The sequence below is a fragment of the Elephantulus edwardii genome, unplaced genomic scaffold (assembly GCF_000299155.1).
Source record: "Elephantulus edwardii isolate Elephantulus edwardi_28Jun2011 unplaced genomic scaffold, EleEdw1.0 scaffold00317, whole genome shotgun sequence".
Lineage (NCBI taxonomy): Eukaryota > Metazoa > Chordata > Mammalia > Macroscelidea > Macroscelididae > Elephantulus > Elephantulus edwardii.
In genome coordinates, this window is record NW_006400067.1 from 963723 (window position 1) to 978507 (window position 14785).

The following is a 14785-nucleotide window of genomic DNA, read 5'->3' on the forward strand; positions in this document are numbered from 1 at the left end:
ATTCCTCTGTATCTGCCAATTCCTTTCTATATAATGACTCTGTATATTCCTTCCATCTTCTTTTAATACTTCCTGGATCATTTAATATTCTGCCCAACAACTTAGTTTTCTGAAAAATTGGGGACCAATAGAAATTTCAAATAGAAAACCACAGCATTTTAGAAATCAATTAGAAGGAAAATTCTTTATGTAAAAAACCCAAACCTAAGAAGGGGGCTGGGGAAGTCACTGGGTTATCAGAGGTTAGTGGGCGAAGGGGAAGGGGAAGGAATAGGAAAGATTTGATGGGAAGTTAAAGAGATAGGTGAGAATGGGCATAGATCAATAGTAATTATGCACAGTGTATATGAAGGATTCTATAAAATACTTTATATAAATGGAACACAATGTATATCAATGATTGTAGAACAAAGATCAAATTTTTTTTTTTTTTTGAAACCCACAACAACCCAAAACCCAAACCTGGTGCTGGTGATTCGGATTCCCAGTATCCTCTACTGGATTTTTCAGTCTGTAAATATTGGATGACACTGCTTGTCTTTCTCCCTTGGAGCTGCTGGTGGATTCAAACAGCTGACCTTTCAGACACTGTTGATGTTAGATGCCATCTAGTTGTGAACCTCTCTTAGTGACCCACGAAAAGTAGATGGAACCCCTTTCTGTTTTGTGACATCCTCCTCATCTGTTAACACGCTAGAGCCCGTGGCAGCACTGTGTCCACCTTGCTGAGGATCATCCTCTTTGTCCAGCCCTCCTCCTTTCCAAGGAATAGCCTGTCCTGGTGACATGCTCAGAGATTGAGACAAAGCTTTGTCATCCTTGCCTCCCAGGGAGTACTCTGGCTGCACCTTCTCCGAGAAGGTGTGCTCTTTTTGGCAGCCTATTTCTTCAGTACTCTTTTCCAACATTACAGCTCAAAGACATCATTCCTTCTGTCATCCTTATTCATAGTCTGTGGCCTGAATCAGATGCGCCTTAGTCCAAAACTGACATCATTGCTCTTCATTAATTTAGAGAAGTTCTGACTAAAGACTTTCCCAATGCAATATGTCTCTTGATCTCCTGACTGCTGGTACCACACGTGATGATTCTGACACCAAGAAAGAGAAAATCATTGATAATTTCAGTTTTTTATCTATTATAAGGTTGCCTGTCCATCCTGTCCTGAGAATGTTAGTTTTCTTGATGTTGAGATGTAATTCATATTGAAGGCTGTAGTGTTTGATCTTCTGCATTAAATGTTTCAAGTCCTCACTTTCTGTTAGCAAGGTTGTATCATCTGGATGATTCAGGTTGTTACTGAAGATCATCCAAAAACTGCTGGAATGGTACATGGAGAGAAAGAGCTACCAGATGTTCTGGGTTTAGAAGAGGTCATGGCATCAGGTATATCATGTCAGGTGGACCCTGGCTGAAGGCAGAAAATACCAGAGGAATGTCAGCTTGTGCTTTACTGACTATATAAAGATATTTCAGAGTTAAAAATTAGTGTCATATATGAAAGAAATTCCTGATACTTTTGAAAAAGGACAATTTTTAAACATAACTGTTGGTTAACAAGACTCAGTAGTGTCCATTGTCCTCAATGGCTGTTGGTTCAGTGCTTTCACGTTGAAATCAGGACTTGGGCAGCCTTCCCTTCTGAAGTCATGAGCATGAAGCCCTCCCTTTGTGCTTGGTTGTCTCCTGTGAGCTGCCTTCTTGTGAGAATTTTCCAATGAAGTTATTCACATTCTTCTACGTATTCTTCTACGTATGAATGTGACAGTGTGGTTTCACTTGATACCGCATATTTGAAATAGTAAAATGAGGGCTGTTTTAGAAACCTTTGAAGTTTTAAATTTTGTTTCATTTTTTTGATAAGGTAAAAATCATAAAAATATCCATCTTGTTAACTTGATCTTTTATTAATGTTCTTTTAACTCATGCGTCTTTTCAGATTAAAAATCCCATTAAGTAATTATGCCATTTACAAAATACATTTAATCTTAAATTTTTAAAGAAATTTATACATTGAAGTGCACTTTTTAAAAAATACTTCAGACTAGATCTTCACATCTAATAAACATAGTGTTTCTAAGTGTTTCAGTAACTTCTGAGTATAAGAAGTCAGAGTGTAGAACATCACCTGTATTAAATACACAAGCTTTGCTGACCTATGCAGTTGGGATCTCTTGTGCTCAACCAAGGAGTCCTGGGGGTGCAGAGGTTCGACACTCAGCTGACAAGCTGCATGGCAGTTTGCACGCAGCAGCCACTCTGAGACAGATGTAGCAGTCCCTCTTCCTGTGTAACAGTGGCGGTGCTGGGGACCCATGGACACTGCCCTGTCCTCGGGGCTCCTGGGAGTCAGTGTCAGCTCAGCAGCAATGTGCTTGTTTATTTATTGATTTTTTAAATTTGGTTATGACTATCTAGTTCCTGTATCAAGTAATATAAACTGTAATCACAACTGAAACAGACCAGATTCTTGTAAGCTTTCATAGCACATAACGCACACATCTTTAGGTTAAAGCACATTTCTTTAGGTTATCTTTTGTTCCCAGTCACTGCAGAATGCATTCTTAAAAATCATGCCAGATTCCCATCGGGAGCTTGATTTCCTTCATCCTGCACCTGCCTGAGAGCGAATAAACAACCCAGAAGCTAGAACGGCTGTGAAAAGGTTGCAAAGTCACTCACTTTCCTACCCAAAAATCCTCATTGCCAATGAAGTGCAGCTCCTGCAACAACCCTGTGAACATTTGGGGTGGAGGGTGGGGGACATTTGCCCTCTGGACCATAATTTTGTTGTGGATTATCTGCTAGAGAATGTCAGACTCAGATCAGCATTGGAACATAACTCTTAGGATGTTCATGCCTGAGACAGAGGCTGGCCTGCTGTGACCTTCAAGTTACAACCCATTTGTGCCAGGCCCAAGCTGTCTGGTGGATGCTAATATGTCCTGTGGTTTTTAAGTGTGTGATTGTTAGACTGAAACTTCCACACAGTCTGATGGGAACACGGCCACTCAAGAAAATAGTTGGGCAGCTTTATATCAGATTAAGCTTGCTCTTGGCAGAGAGCTCAGCCATTCTGCCCCAATGCATTTAGCTATAGGGAATGAAATATGTGTCTGTGCTAAGACTTGGGAGTGTTCCTATCAGCCTTGTTCATGAGAACTCAAAGAGCTCTCAGCCAGGAAGTGTTTGAACAGGCTGTGGTTGATGCATCCTGTGGAATGCTACTAAGAAATAGAACAGAGCAGACTCCAGACATGTTCACTGATGAAGGGCAGAAAAACAGGAAGTGCCATGTGGAGCTGGCCATTGAAATACAGAACAAGGCCATCAGGGTCTTTTCAATTTCTCCACAGGTTTGTCAGCCCTGAGCTGTCTGGTAGACTGCTGATATATTCTGTATATTGGATGTGATTCTCTTGCTGGAACTTCCACTCAGTGCTGATGGGAATATGGGCACTTGAGAAAATAGTTTTACAGCTTTGCATCAAAATTCTCTTGGTAGAGGACTCAGCTAGTGTCAGAAGAATGGTGGAATAGAAAAGATTCTTTTAAAGGATGAATTCTTTTAAATGATAATTTATTTTGTGATTTTTAATTATCCATGTTGAGTTGAAAACGTGTATTTGTTTGTGGCTTGCTGCTGATATCTTTCTATATTCGTCCATAGTTATTTTAATCTGGTTCATCAACCGCCGTTCTGTAATGATGGAACTTTTTAAAAACATTATGTGTTTTGAGTGAAAGTGTACAGAGTAAATTGGAATTCCATTCAGGCACTCAGACATGATTTGCTTTATAGCGTTCCTTACAGTCCCCACATTGGAGCGTCACATTTTACACTTCCTGCTGACTCTTGTTTCCATTTATCCTTCTATTTTACCCCTTTCGACCTTCTGTCCTAACCCTGCCCACCTTCTGGGCATCCTCCTTAGGCACCTTCTGCCCCTTGACTTGTGTGTTGGATTATTTGTTGTAAAGACTGAGAACCACTTCTGTTCTGTTAACTCCCTTACGAGCTGGTCTGTCTGTGAGCTGGAAGGTAAAGCAAAGGGTTGAGTTGAGTTCCAGGTCCCAGGCGGCTGACTCCTCAGTCACTTGTTACTTTTGAGTAGGAACTGACCCCTAGCGGATGGTCCAGCAGGTTCAGAAATTGTAAACCTGACTGGGGGATGTTGCCCATCGTTCTCCCCCAGAGCCGTCGGTGAGTTCTGACTGCCAGAGGCATGGCCTTTGGGCTAGCAGTGCAGCTCCTAGGGACTACAGCACAGCTCCCTCCTGGGGGACTGCAGATACCAGGAAACCGCACTGTCTTAGAAGATGTGCTTTAGAAAAGAGCCCATTCTTCCCATGCGAGAATACTGGCATAAATTGTACCATATTTGAAACTTCAACTCTTTTCTTTTCTTACTTGCTAGAATGCTCCTGTAGATGTTGGCATCATGGTCTCCAAGCTCCTTTTGACAATACAGTTATGTCCAAAAATGGAATTCCAGTCAAGCGAGAAGTTTGGTGAAGACCTGAGTGATAACGCGTGGGAATATATTTTTGCCATTGATCTTCTCTGCTGCCATCAGAAGTGGGTCTGGACACATGACAACATCATAAGGTACAGGACTAGCCACTTAGCCACTGAGGATAACGCTGAACCACATGGTGAGCTGGAGACCATTTACTGGGCTGTGGTTCAGAGAGCCTTCTGTTGTTTAAGTGTTAATAGAAATGACTGCATCTCAGCTTGTCTGGAGAGAAAAGGCCACAGTTTGATAACAATCATACCTTTTTGAGATGGTAGTGTATGGGATGCGCTAAATTTTCTTGTCTTTAATTCTGCTTTGAACTTCCCTGGTCATTCATGAAGTAATGTATGTGTGTTTACTTGACAGCAAGGAGCTATGGCCTGTTATGGACAAATGGATCAAGTACAGGAAGGGACACGAGAACATCACTTACACCCCTGATGTCATCATTGCGTCTGTGCTGCGGCTCATTGGTGAGTTGGCTCCTGAAATGCCCCTTCTGATTGATGAGACCAAGGTAAGGAGGCACATGTGTTACAACAGGCTGCTTTAAAACCATACCAAGGTACTGAGTGTGTAGACTAATCAGACAAGAAACCTTTACTTCGACTTCCTTCTCACAGTGTTTGTGATGATGTTTCATTCATCTTTGCTGGAGGTTGAGTTTCCATTTTAGTACATTTAGTTTATAATTGTTACTTGCTTCTCAGATGGGCGTGACTCACTTAGACACAGACCAGGTAGAAATTCTGTAGTCTAATCTCAGCTCTAGAATAGGAGGCTGCCACCTGTCTCACTTAGAATGTCATAATACTTACACAATAAAGATCGCTTCATTTGCTCCTGTGATTGGCAATGAATTTCCTTTTCTGTTTTCGCCTAAACTGAGTGCATGTTGTTGTTGGGTGCTTTGGAGTTGAATACAACTGATAGCAACCCTATGAACAACAGATGTGAATCTTGTGCTATCCTATGCCATCCCACAGTCTCCGACACACTTGCGCCCATTGCTGCAGTCACCATAGCAATCCGTCTTGTTCAGGCTTTTCCCTTTTTTTTTTTGCTAACCTTCTATCTTTCCAAGCATGATGTCTCTTTCTAAGGAGTTGCTGTTGTTGTTACTGTAGTTGTTGTTGTTTACCATTGAGTTGGAACCAACTCACAGTTATCTTCTAGTGGGTTTTTAGAGGCAGTAAATCATATAGAAGATTGTCATTCTTGGTGTGGAGTAGCAAGTAGATTTGAACCATGTGCCTTTGGGATTGCAACGCAGCTTAGCCCTAGGACACCGAGCTCCAAGGAACATTCCCACAGTATGAGAATTGAAACTTTGCTATCCTTGCCTCCATGGAGCACTCTGGCTACCACTTTTCCAAGACATACCTGTTCTTTTGACAGTCCATGAGATAGGCTATATGCTTCTACAACACCACAGCTCAAAGGCTTCAAGTCTTTTTCTGTCATCCTTATTCGTTGTTCAGCTGTCAGATACACAGCATGTGAGTGAGTAATAAGACCATGGTTTGAATTAGGCACATCTTAGTCTTTAAACTGACATCATTGCTCTTTAGTATTTTGGAAAGGACCTTGACAGCAGACTTCTTGTAAATCATGTCTTTTGATTTCTTGACTAGTGGTACTAAGGGTGATGGTCATTGATTCAAGATGGTATAGTTGATAACTTCAGTCTTTTTTCCATCCTTCACGATGCTTATTGGTCCAGTGGTCAGGATTGTTGTCTTCTTGCTGTTCAGATGTAATTCATATTGCAGCCTGTATTCTTTGATCTGCAGCAAATGTCTCAAGTCCTCACTATTCAACTAGCATGGCTTTGTCATCTGCATAACTCAGGTTCAATCTTGATGCTGTGTTCTTCTTCACAGAGTCCAGTTCACTGAATGCTTAGGAATTGAAATTTTGTAGAGAGATTTGGAATAAGACACAGATCCTTCTTCATCTCAGCTCTGAAGAGGACTTCTTCCAGGGACTGCTCGTTCTGTCCCCCTCCTTCTCTTTCACCCAGATGTTGATTCTGTACTCTTGTACCTTCCCCCACCCCTCGCCAACAAGCTGCTGGCTCTGCGGACTTCTCTCTGAGGGGATGACTTAGTGCTGGGAAGCTCTCCGCACCGAGGACAGACCTTTCCCTCAGGACTTATCCTTTCTCTGTAGATGCTTGTCCTTATTCCGACTTCTGTGTGTCTTTAGAATTCAATTAAAAGTCAGAATAATACCATTTAGGATTAGGTTCGTGTTTGAGAATATTTAAGCCACACAAGTTAGTCTTGTACATGGTCACAGTAAAGAATACTCATTTTGTTACTCAGCAGTTTTGTCCTTTTGCTTGAGCTACAGCGTGGCTCGCAACAGTGATACCAGGAGACAGTTCTCCTGCAGGTGTAACTGGTGAAGACAGAGTGCTTTGAGATTCTGAAGAGCAGTACACCTCAGGCTTGCAGAGCAGAACTAGACGTGAAGGTGAGCACACACTTCGCTATGGCTGGGTGTCGTTTAGCCTGCGGTCAGCTCCACACAGAACAGCAGGTCCAACCGTACCTGACCCTGCACCATCCTCACAGATCTCCGCTCAGTCATGGCTACAGCCACAGCGTCAGGCCATCTCCTTGAGGGTTTCCTCCTCCTGTGCCAACTCGCTGCCGTTACCAGTGTGATAGCCTTATCCGAGGACTGGCCGGCCTCTCCTGACAACGTGACGTGAGCATACGTGAAGAAGTCTCACCATCTCTGCCTCTAAGGAGCCTCCTGGCTGAATTTCTTCCATGATACTTGTTTGTTGTTTTCACAGTTGATGGTATATTCAGTTATGGCCAACACTGCAATTCAGAGGAAGCAATTCTTTGTTGTTATGTGCTGTCAAGTCTCCTGCACCCCATAGCAACTCTATGTACGGCAGCTCTGAAGCCTGCCCTGTGCAGAGCCAGTCTCAGTGACTGTCACACCTACCCCATTGCCCTAGTTACTGTATCAATCCATCTCATCCAGGGTCTTCCGTTCCTAAGCTGTCCCTCTTCCCCTCCAAGTATGATATCTTTCTCCAAGGACTGGACTCTCCTGGCCACGTGCTCAAATTAAGTGAAATGGAGCTTCAGAATCCAAGGCTTCAAGGAGAAACTTGATTTCACCCTCTCTAAGACAGACCTGTTTGTTGTCTTGGCAGTCCATGGTATGTTCAAGACTCTTCTACAGAAAGTTTATTCTCTCACGATTTAGGATGTTACAAGTCCATATTCAAGGGGCCCCCTCTCAGAGAAGGCTTGCTTTCTGTGTCTTTTCTGGAGTGAGCTCCTTGTTTCTGCAGACATCAGTCCAGTTTTTCCTGTCTTGCAGTTTCTTAGAATAGGGACCAGTTTCCAAATAACCTACTCTGTTCCTAGTTCTTTCTTTGTGATACTGAGGTCCCCACTAACTTTTTATTTCTCATAAGAAAATGTAACAAGATACACCCCTTTGATCTGATCAGGGGTGTGGCCTAAGACTATCATCCTGCCCCGAGCCCCTCCCAGCCATTTTCTTGATCAGATCTCAGATCTCTCCAGGAGGATGATGACATCATCGTATGACTGCCCTAATCTGGCCTCATTAGCCTCTGTGAGGGGAGGGTACACATGGGATAATTACACTACTCTGAGAAAATGGCCTGGCCTGACTGACATGTGTTTTTCAAGGAACCTTTGAAAAGTTGACTAGGGTTCCTTTGTTGAAGGCACTTTTATGAACAAGGAGGGGGCACATGAACAGAGGACCAAACTAGAGCCCCTGGTCACAGACTACTGACTGACCAGCCTTCTCATGTCAAAAACAGTTTCTCTTAGGGACTGAGGACAAACATTTTTACCTTGGGCTGAATCCTTCCAAATGGATAAGTCGTTTTGGCAGTTGAAATAAGCAGGAGAGATGTGTGATGTCTATAGATACCCATGCTGACTTAGATGAAGTAATCTTAAATTTCAGGTGCCTGTGCTATGTTTTGAAGTCACCATTGAAGCTCAGCTGTGGCTCACTGCAGTGGTGGCTCTCTGTTAGGTCTCTGTTGTAACGGGTGAGTTGGTGTTTGTGGGTGATGTTGGCTGCTACAGTGGGTGGTGTTCTGTGTTCCCTGACAGACTTGCCCTTGGTGAGGTTTCACCCCTCATGTGATTTTCACTTAGGTTTTCAAAATGTGTGATGTGTGTTAAGAAGTTGTTGAGAGGCTATTCTGAAGCACAGAGTGTCAGGCTCCGGCCCCTGGGATTCTGGCTGGGCCCTGCCCGAGATCCCTGTGGGTAGTGAGGACAGGCAGCTCCCTCTGCCCAAGATCCCTGTGGGTAGTGAGGACAGGCAGCTCCTGGAGCATGCAGCATGTACATCGTGGGCGTGGACGGCACACACACGCCCCGAGGGCTCTGGCAGGTCTGGTGGGCAGCGCACGTGCATGCCTGAGGAGGAGCCCGCTCGTGGGTCTAAACCCAGCCTGGCTGAAGCTTTAATTCTGTACATTTCTAGCTGCTGAAAAATACCTGGTAGTTTCTAACATTTAATTATGTGTGATATTTAAAGTAGCACCAATATCCTCTAAATTAAGAGTTGTAATATAATGATTTGTTGTTGTGTTCTAAAAGTAATTGAGAATAATATAAAATGAAGAACATTGTATCTTAACTGGTAATACTAAAATGCATGAATATAGCTCAGAGGTGGGGGCAGTGCGGGGCAGGCTGAGTGGGCACTGGCACGGCTAGCTCCCCTCTTGAGGTTCTGGAGTGGTGACAGGAACAGGAAGCAGGCTGACGGTCATGAGAGGACAGTCAGGCTGCTGTGTGTCTCCACTTTTCTGTGGGTTCAGAACCATTCCAGGATGTGCAGGGCCTGTTCTGTGCACTTCTCCCCACGGCTGCAGCACACACTGCTTCCTGGACTATCTTGAATTGCAAATTTCCTCCATGCATCGTGTCTTGATTTCTTGTACAACTGCAGCCATAGGTGTTAATTGTGGATCCAAGTAAGAGTGAAATCATTGACAACTTCAGTCATCTCTCCATCTGCCATGCTGTTGTTTATTGGTCTAGTTGTCAGGAATTTTTTGTTCTTTATGTTGTAATGTGGTCCATACTGAGGGAGCTCGGGTAGCCTCGTGGTAAGAAGCGTGCTGCCATCAAAGGCACACGTTTTTAATTTACCTATTGCTTCAGGAGAGTGAATGATGGGCAGTCTCCCACTATTTGTTTTACTGTCTCTAAAAACCTGCTGGAGGGTCAGTTCCATCTTGATGTTACATAACAACAGCTATCCATACTAAGGGCTCTAGTCTCTGATCTTCACTAAGTGCTTCAGGTCTTCTTCACTTTGCATAAGCAGATTTGTGGCTGCATCACCCTGTTCATTTTGGGGAAGGCATCTGAACAGGAGGAGGCAACTGATTATATTTTGGTACTGTATGGTGTCCATGGAGGAGGTGACAGTGCCCCTCAGCACAAGAAAACCCTCTAGATGCTCTCTGGGCTCGATGTATGTCAGCCAGCTTCCAGAACATGCCCGAAGTGGGTGCATGGGTCAGGCCTCAGTAACAGTCAATGCTGCAGCTCTGTCTGTCATATGCTGAAGGGAAGGTGGCATTGTGACCTCTCATTCTGGAATAAATCCTGTGGGTGGGACATGGCGCGGTCTACAGGCCACACAGAGCAGAGTGCAGAGATCCTCATAATCATGGTTGTGCCTTTGACCTGGTGGACCCCCTGAAGTCTGTGGACCCTTTGCATAACAGTTGTCAGATGCATCAGAAGCAGTTAAAAATCAAACGGCTTGGATCAGACACACCTCAGCCTTTAAATTGACATCCTTTCTGTTTCCCATTGCAGCATAGGTTTTGATTTCTTGACAACTGCAACCATGAGTGTTGATTGTAGATCTGAATAAAATGAAATAGTTGAAAACATAATTTTTTTTTCCTTTCAATCTATTATAATGTTCTCTTTTGCACTAGTGGTGAAGATTTTTGTTTTCTTGATGGTGAGACATAACCCATATTGTAGGCTATAACCTTTGATCTTCTTCAGTAAGTGCTTCAAGATTGCTTCCTGTATATCTAAAAGTTGGGTCATTTCAGTGTACTTGGATCCTGAGTCAACACCACAAAGAAAACTTAAAACAAAACATGTTGCATTGGGGAACTCTTTTGTCAAGGAGATCTCCTAAGTGCTAAAGAGCAATGATATCTATTTAAAGAGTAAGATGCCCTGATTGATCCATGCCATGATATTTTTAATTGCTTCCTATGCGTCTGAAAGTTGAACAGTGAATGAAAGAATTGTTGCTTTGAATCATGATGTTGGTGAAGAGTAATATCCCATGAACTGCTAAAAGAAAAAAATAGCTCTGTTTTGTAGGAAGTACAACCAGAATGCTTATTAGAGGCAAATTTAGTGAAACTTCATCTCATATGCTTTTGACTTGTCAGATAGTATACCCACAGTAGACTTCTGTTGGGTCCTTCATTTTAGAATGATCCGCTTATGTAATGAAAGCCCTCCAGTCCCCATCTACCCTGCACTTACTCTCCCCTTGTGCAGCCCTGCAGGAGAGCCAGGCACCCATGCACAGGACAGTGTGCTCGAGTGAGGCTGATCGCCCAGGAAGAGGTCCTGGGCTGTCTCAGGCTTTCCTCACTTAACCTGGAGATGGGTGTCAGCCTTGGCTTACTGTTGTAGGATCTAGGGTTAATTTTGTCATCTCACACAGAAGAAAATACCCTTGATTCTCAGGAAAATTGATCAGTATTAACTGAAGATTGTTGAAATGGGCATTTTATTCTCCTAGGGCGCCTGGGCCAGCTGGGTCTGAAGGAAGGCTTTCCATCCGCTGTGAAGAATATTAGCTCTGTGATTGGAATGTTCATTCAGCACGCGCACAATGAAGGTATGCCCACCTTGTCTCTACAGTGAGTTTTCAGCTCCTGGGTCCCTCTCACGGGTACACTGCTGTGGACACTGTGGGGTGACGAGCACAAGGCTCCCCACCGGAGTGTGCACACTGTAGCTCGCACCCCCTGCTCGGCAGCATGCCTGTGAGTGCGTGCCTCTGTGCTCTGGTTCCCACACTGAGTGGTCCTGGGCCTTCTGGGTGGTGCTCATGTGGCAGGCACAGTGAGACCCTGAGACCCTTCATCAAGGGACACTTGAAACCTGGAAGCAGTGAACATAACTGCTCACCGTGACTCTGCGTAGTCCGTGTGTCACCGAGCATGTCATTTCACATTACAGGATTACAATATGTAATGCCACATGGAGCATGACGTACACTACATGTAATTTCTTATCTCTTTGTGGGGAAAGCTTGATTGAAAGTGGTCCTTGTACCAGAGGATTCCAGCTTTTGTTTGAAGTCTTATGCAATTAGGGAGTCACATAGAAGCCACTCCCCCACCCCCACGAGGTGTCCACACTTGTCTCACCTGGCTGCACTGTCTTCAGCTACAGGGTGAGACTTGTGTCCATTGACCAAGAACAGTCAGAATCATGCTCTGAAAGTGCTGCTTCATCTCTGGATGGCTTCTGTGGGGCACCTTTCTTCCATGTGAAAGTGGACTCCACATTCAGTTGATGGTGACCCACATAGGCCGCTGCCTTCCCAGGGTGGGCACCTCCTCGAGGCGGCAGCATCCTGGTCTCCTGAGTGACGAAGCAGGAGCCACGTTGAGTGTGCTTTCATCGGTTCTGCTGGTTGCTGCCCCCCTGCTGCTTGGAGGTGTGTGGGTGCACAGCCTTGACGTGGCCACACAGCAAAAAAGGACAGGCGTTCCTCCTTTCCTGAAGTTTGTTTGGCATCACTCTGCTCTTGCAGAGGACCTCCGTGTGGCCCTATGTCCACTGACCAAAAGGAAACTGAAGAGCAATTTCTTTTTTATGAAAAAGGATGAACAGCAAGAGTGGCTCTCTGCCTTTGTTCTGCGGCATGGAGAGCCCAGGCAGGCACACCCGAGTGGCGAGAATGGGGTCCCTGGGCAGGTCCCTCCTGCGGCACCTTAGCTTCAAGCTGACGTGGCCATCAGCTTGTGTATGAACACAACCCACTGGTGCAATGTCAGGTTCTTTGAGTTACCTGATAATGATTTTTGTGTGTCTGGGAAGGTTCAGGTGTTTTCCCTGTATAAACACACATACCTGCTTTGTTCCACACAGTGGCTTAGGGAACGACACTTGTCTATGCTTCAGGTAGGTGAGAATGGCACAGGGCTGGCAGGGATATATGAAGTCACTGAGTCAGAAACAACTTGATGACATCTAATGGCCTAGTGTTAAGGAGCTGTGCTGCCAACCCAAAGAGGGATTAACTCACTCCTGGGGTAATGGGGGTAGGTGTGTCAGAGACAGTAAGATTGGTTCAGAGCTGTTGTACACAGGGTTGCTATGAGTCACAAGCACATAACAGTAACAAAAATTACCACTGTGGAATGTTAATAGCTATCTGCAGAAGCCAGCATCTTTGCTAACCCTGTGTCTGTGAGATTGCTTACAAACCCAGGGGAAGCTCAGAAATTCTCGGAAAGCCATTAGTTTTACATATTTAATGAATCCCTAGGACCATGATGCATTTACAAATATAAATCCAGTGAAAAGCTGTTGTCCACTTGGGGACTTCCCTGGGACATTTGTGGGGGCCAGAGCTGCGGGGTGTTTGTTAGGATGTAAATAAACTTGGAGCAGTGCTCCTCCCGACTGCTTCAAAGTTCACTGTCCATTTTGAGGAACAGTGGCTTTGAGACTGGGTGGTGTCCCAGTCACTTTCCTCTGCTGTTTGTAGCTGTACGTGAGCGTGTGCATGCACGTGTGTCTTCGTGTTTCCCATTGCTGGAGAAAAGCATCCCACAGTTGAACACTGTCTTAATAGAGCATAAAATGAGCATTTTGTGTGACCACTCCCTCCTAGTTTGATGACTCTTGCACTCCTTTCAGACATCCCCTGGGGTGTGCAGCTGGCCGCTGTCTACGCGCTCTGTGACCTGAGCCCCAGCAACCCGACAGGGATATCGAGGATCCTGGAGACCTGGCGGAAGGAGGCATCCCAGAGCGTGCCGGCTGCCATCCTCACCTCCCTGCAGGAGGCCGGCGCCCTGTGCACGGAGGAGCAAGGCTAGGCCCACTCTCTGTGTCCTAGAAGTGCCTTCACATCATCTGAGTGCCCAGACCAGAACTTCTCGGGGACAGAAGGCGTCAGGTGAAAGAACCAGAGGCGTTCTCACCGTGCGTGGGTAGGAGGGGCGGTTGCTCTTGTTCCTCGGCTCCCAGTCACATATGTGTGGAACCTGTTAACGGTCCACGACGCTGCTCACAGTCAGAAGGCGGAAACTTGAACTTAGCCCTTTTTTGCTGCAGAAAGTGTCCTTTTAGTGGCTTTTTAAATTTGAGTGACATTTTATAATGCATTTACTAATATGAAATGTGATTTGGTCCCCCACCAATTGTGCTCACGTGATTGAATAGGAAAATTGAATCTGCTTAGAAAAGCTACAAGTGTTGTCTCCTCTCCCACTGTAAATGGGGTCCTCCCCTGCCCCGGGCCGGGCAGTCAGTCAGAGGAAGCCAGGGCCCTGTGGGCAAAGGCCTTCTGCGAGATTCCTCTCTGACGTACCTTAGAAACATCTTGCTGGGTGCCAGAGGGGATGCAGATGAGGCCTGCAGGCCTCTGTCCCTGGCGTGTATGGAGGCTCAGAGGTGGCCGGGGTCACTGTGCGTGTACATATGGGACGTGCTATAATGTGCTTCACATTGGGTGATATTCCACTTTGGGAATTTTAGTATTTGTATATAGAATATGGGTTCATAACTCACCATGTCCTGATTTGTCTTATATGCATTGTTTCGTAAAACTCTTGTTTTTATAATAAAAAGATGAAAGTACACCCAGTGTCCGTTGGTCAGTACAGTGACACTTGGCACTACGTTGCCATGACTTGGGCAGTGGGCACTCACTCTCTAGGCACACACGCCACATTTAACCAGTGCTCTCCCAGATGCCCCTGAGGTGCTGTCCAAGGCTGTGACGCCATTAGTCCTCCCCTGAAGCATTTCTTTACTTACTGTTGCTACTCTTTAAAATTTTAGGGAGCTTTGGTACCTTAATGGTAAGTCAGTACATTGTCAATGCAAGATATGTGGTTCAAATCCCCCCCCCCCCCCCCCCCCCCCCGCTACTCCACAGGAGAAAAATGGGTAATCTCTCATGTGATTTACTGCCTCTGAAAACCCACTGGAGAGTCAGTAATGAGTCAG

At 45.1% G+C, this 14785-nt stretch overlaps 1 protein-coding gene across 1 annotated transcript in view; it reads left to right on the forward strand.

Annotated features, from left to right (window-relative positions):
* KIAA0947 (KIAA0947 ortholog) overlaps positions 1 to 13650 on the forward strand; it is a 73503-nt gene extending 59853 nt beyond the window's left edge. Inside the window, exons 17-20 of the mRNA XM_006901303.1 lie at positions 4419 to 4609; positions 4887 to 4993; positions 11334 to 11432; positions 13469 to 13650. Coding sequence (XP_006901365.1) covers positions 4419 to 4609; positions 4887 to 4993; positions 11334 to 11432; positions 13469 to 13650 — 579 coding nt within the window. The remainder of the gene's footprint in view (positions 1 to 4418; positions 4610 to 4886; positions 4994 to 11333; positions 11433 to 13468) is intronic.
* Positions 13651 to 14785: the final 1135 nt, after the last annotated feature.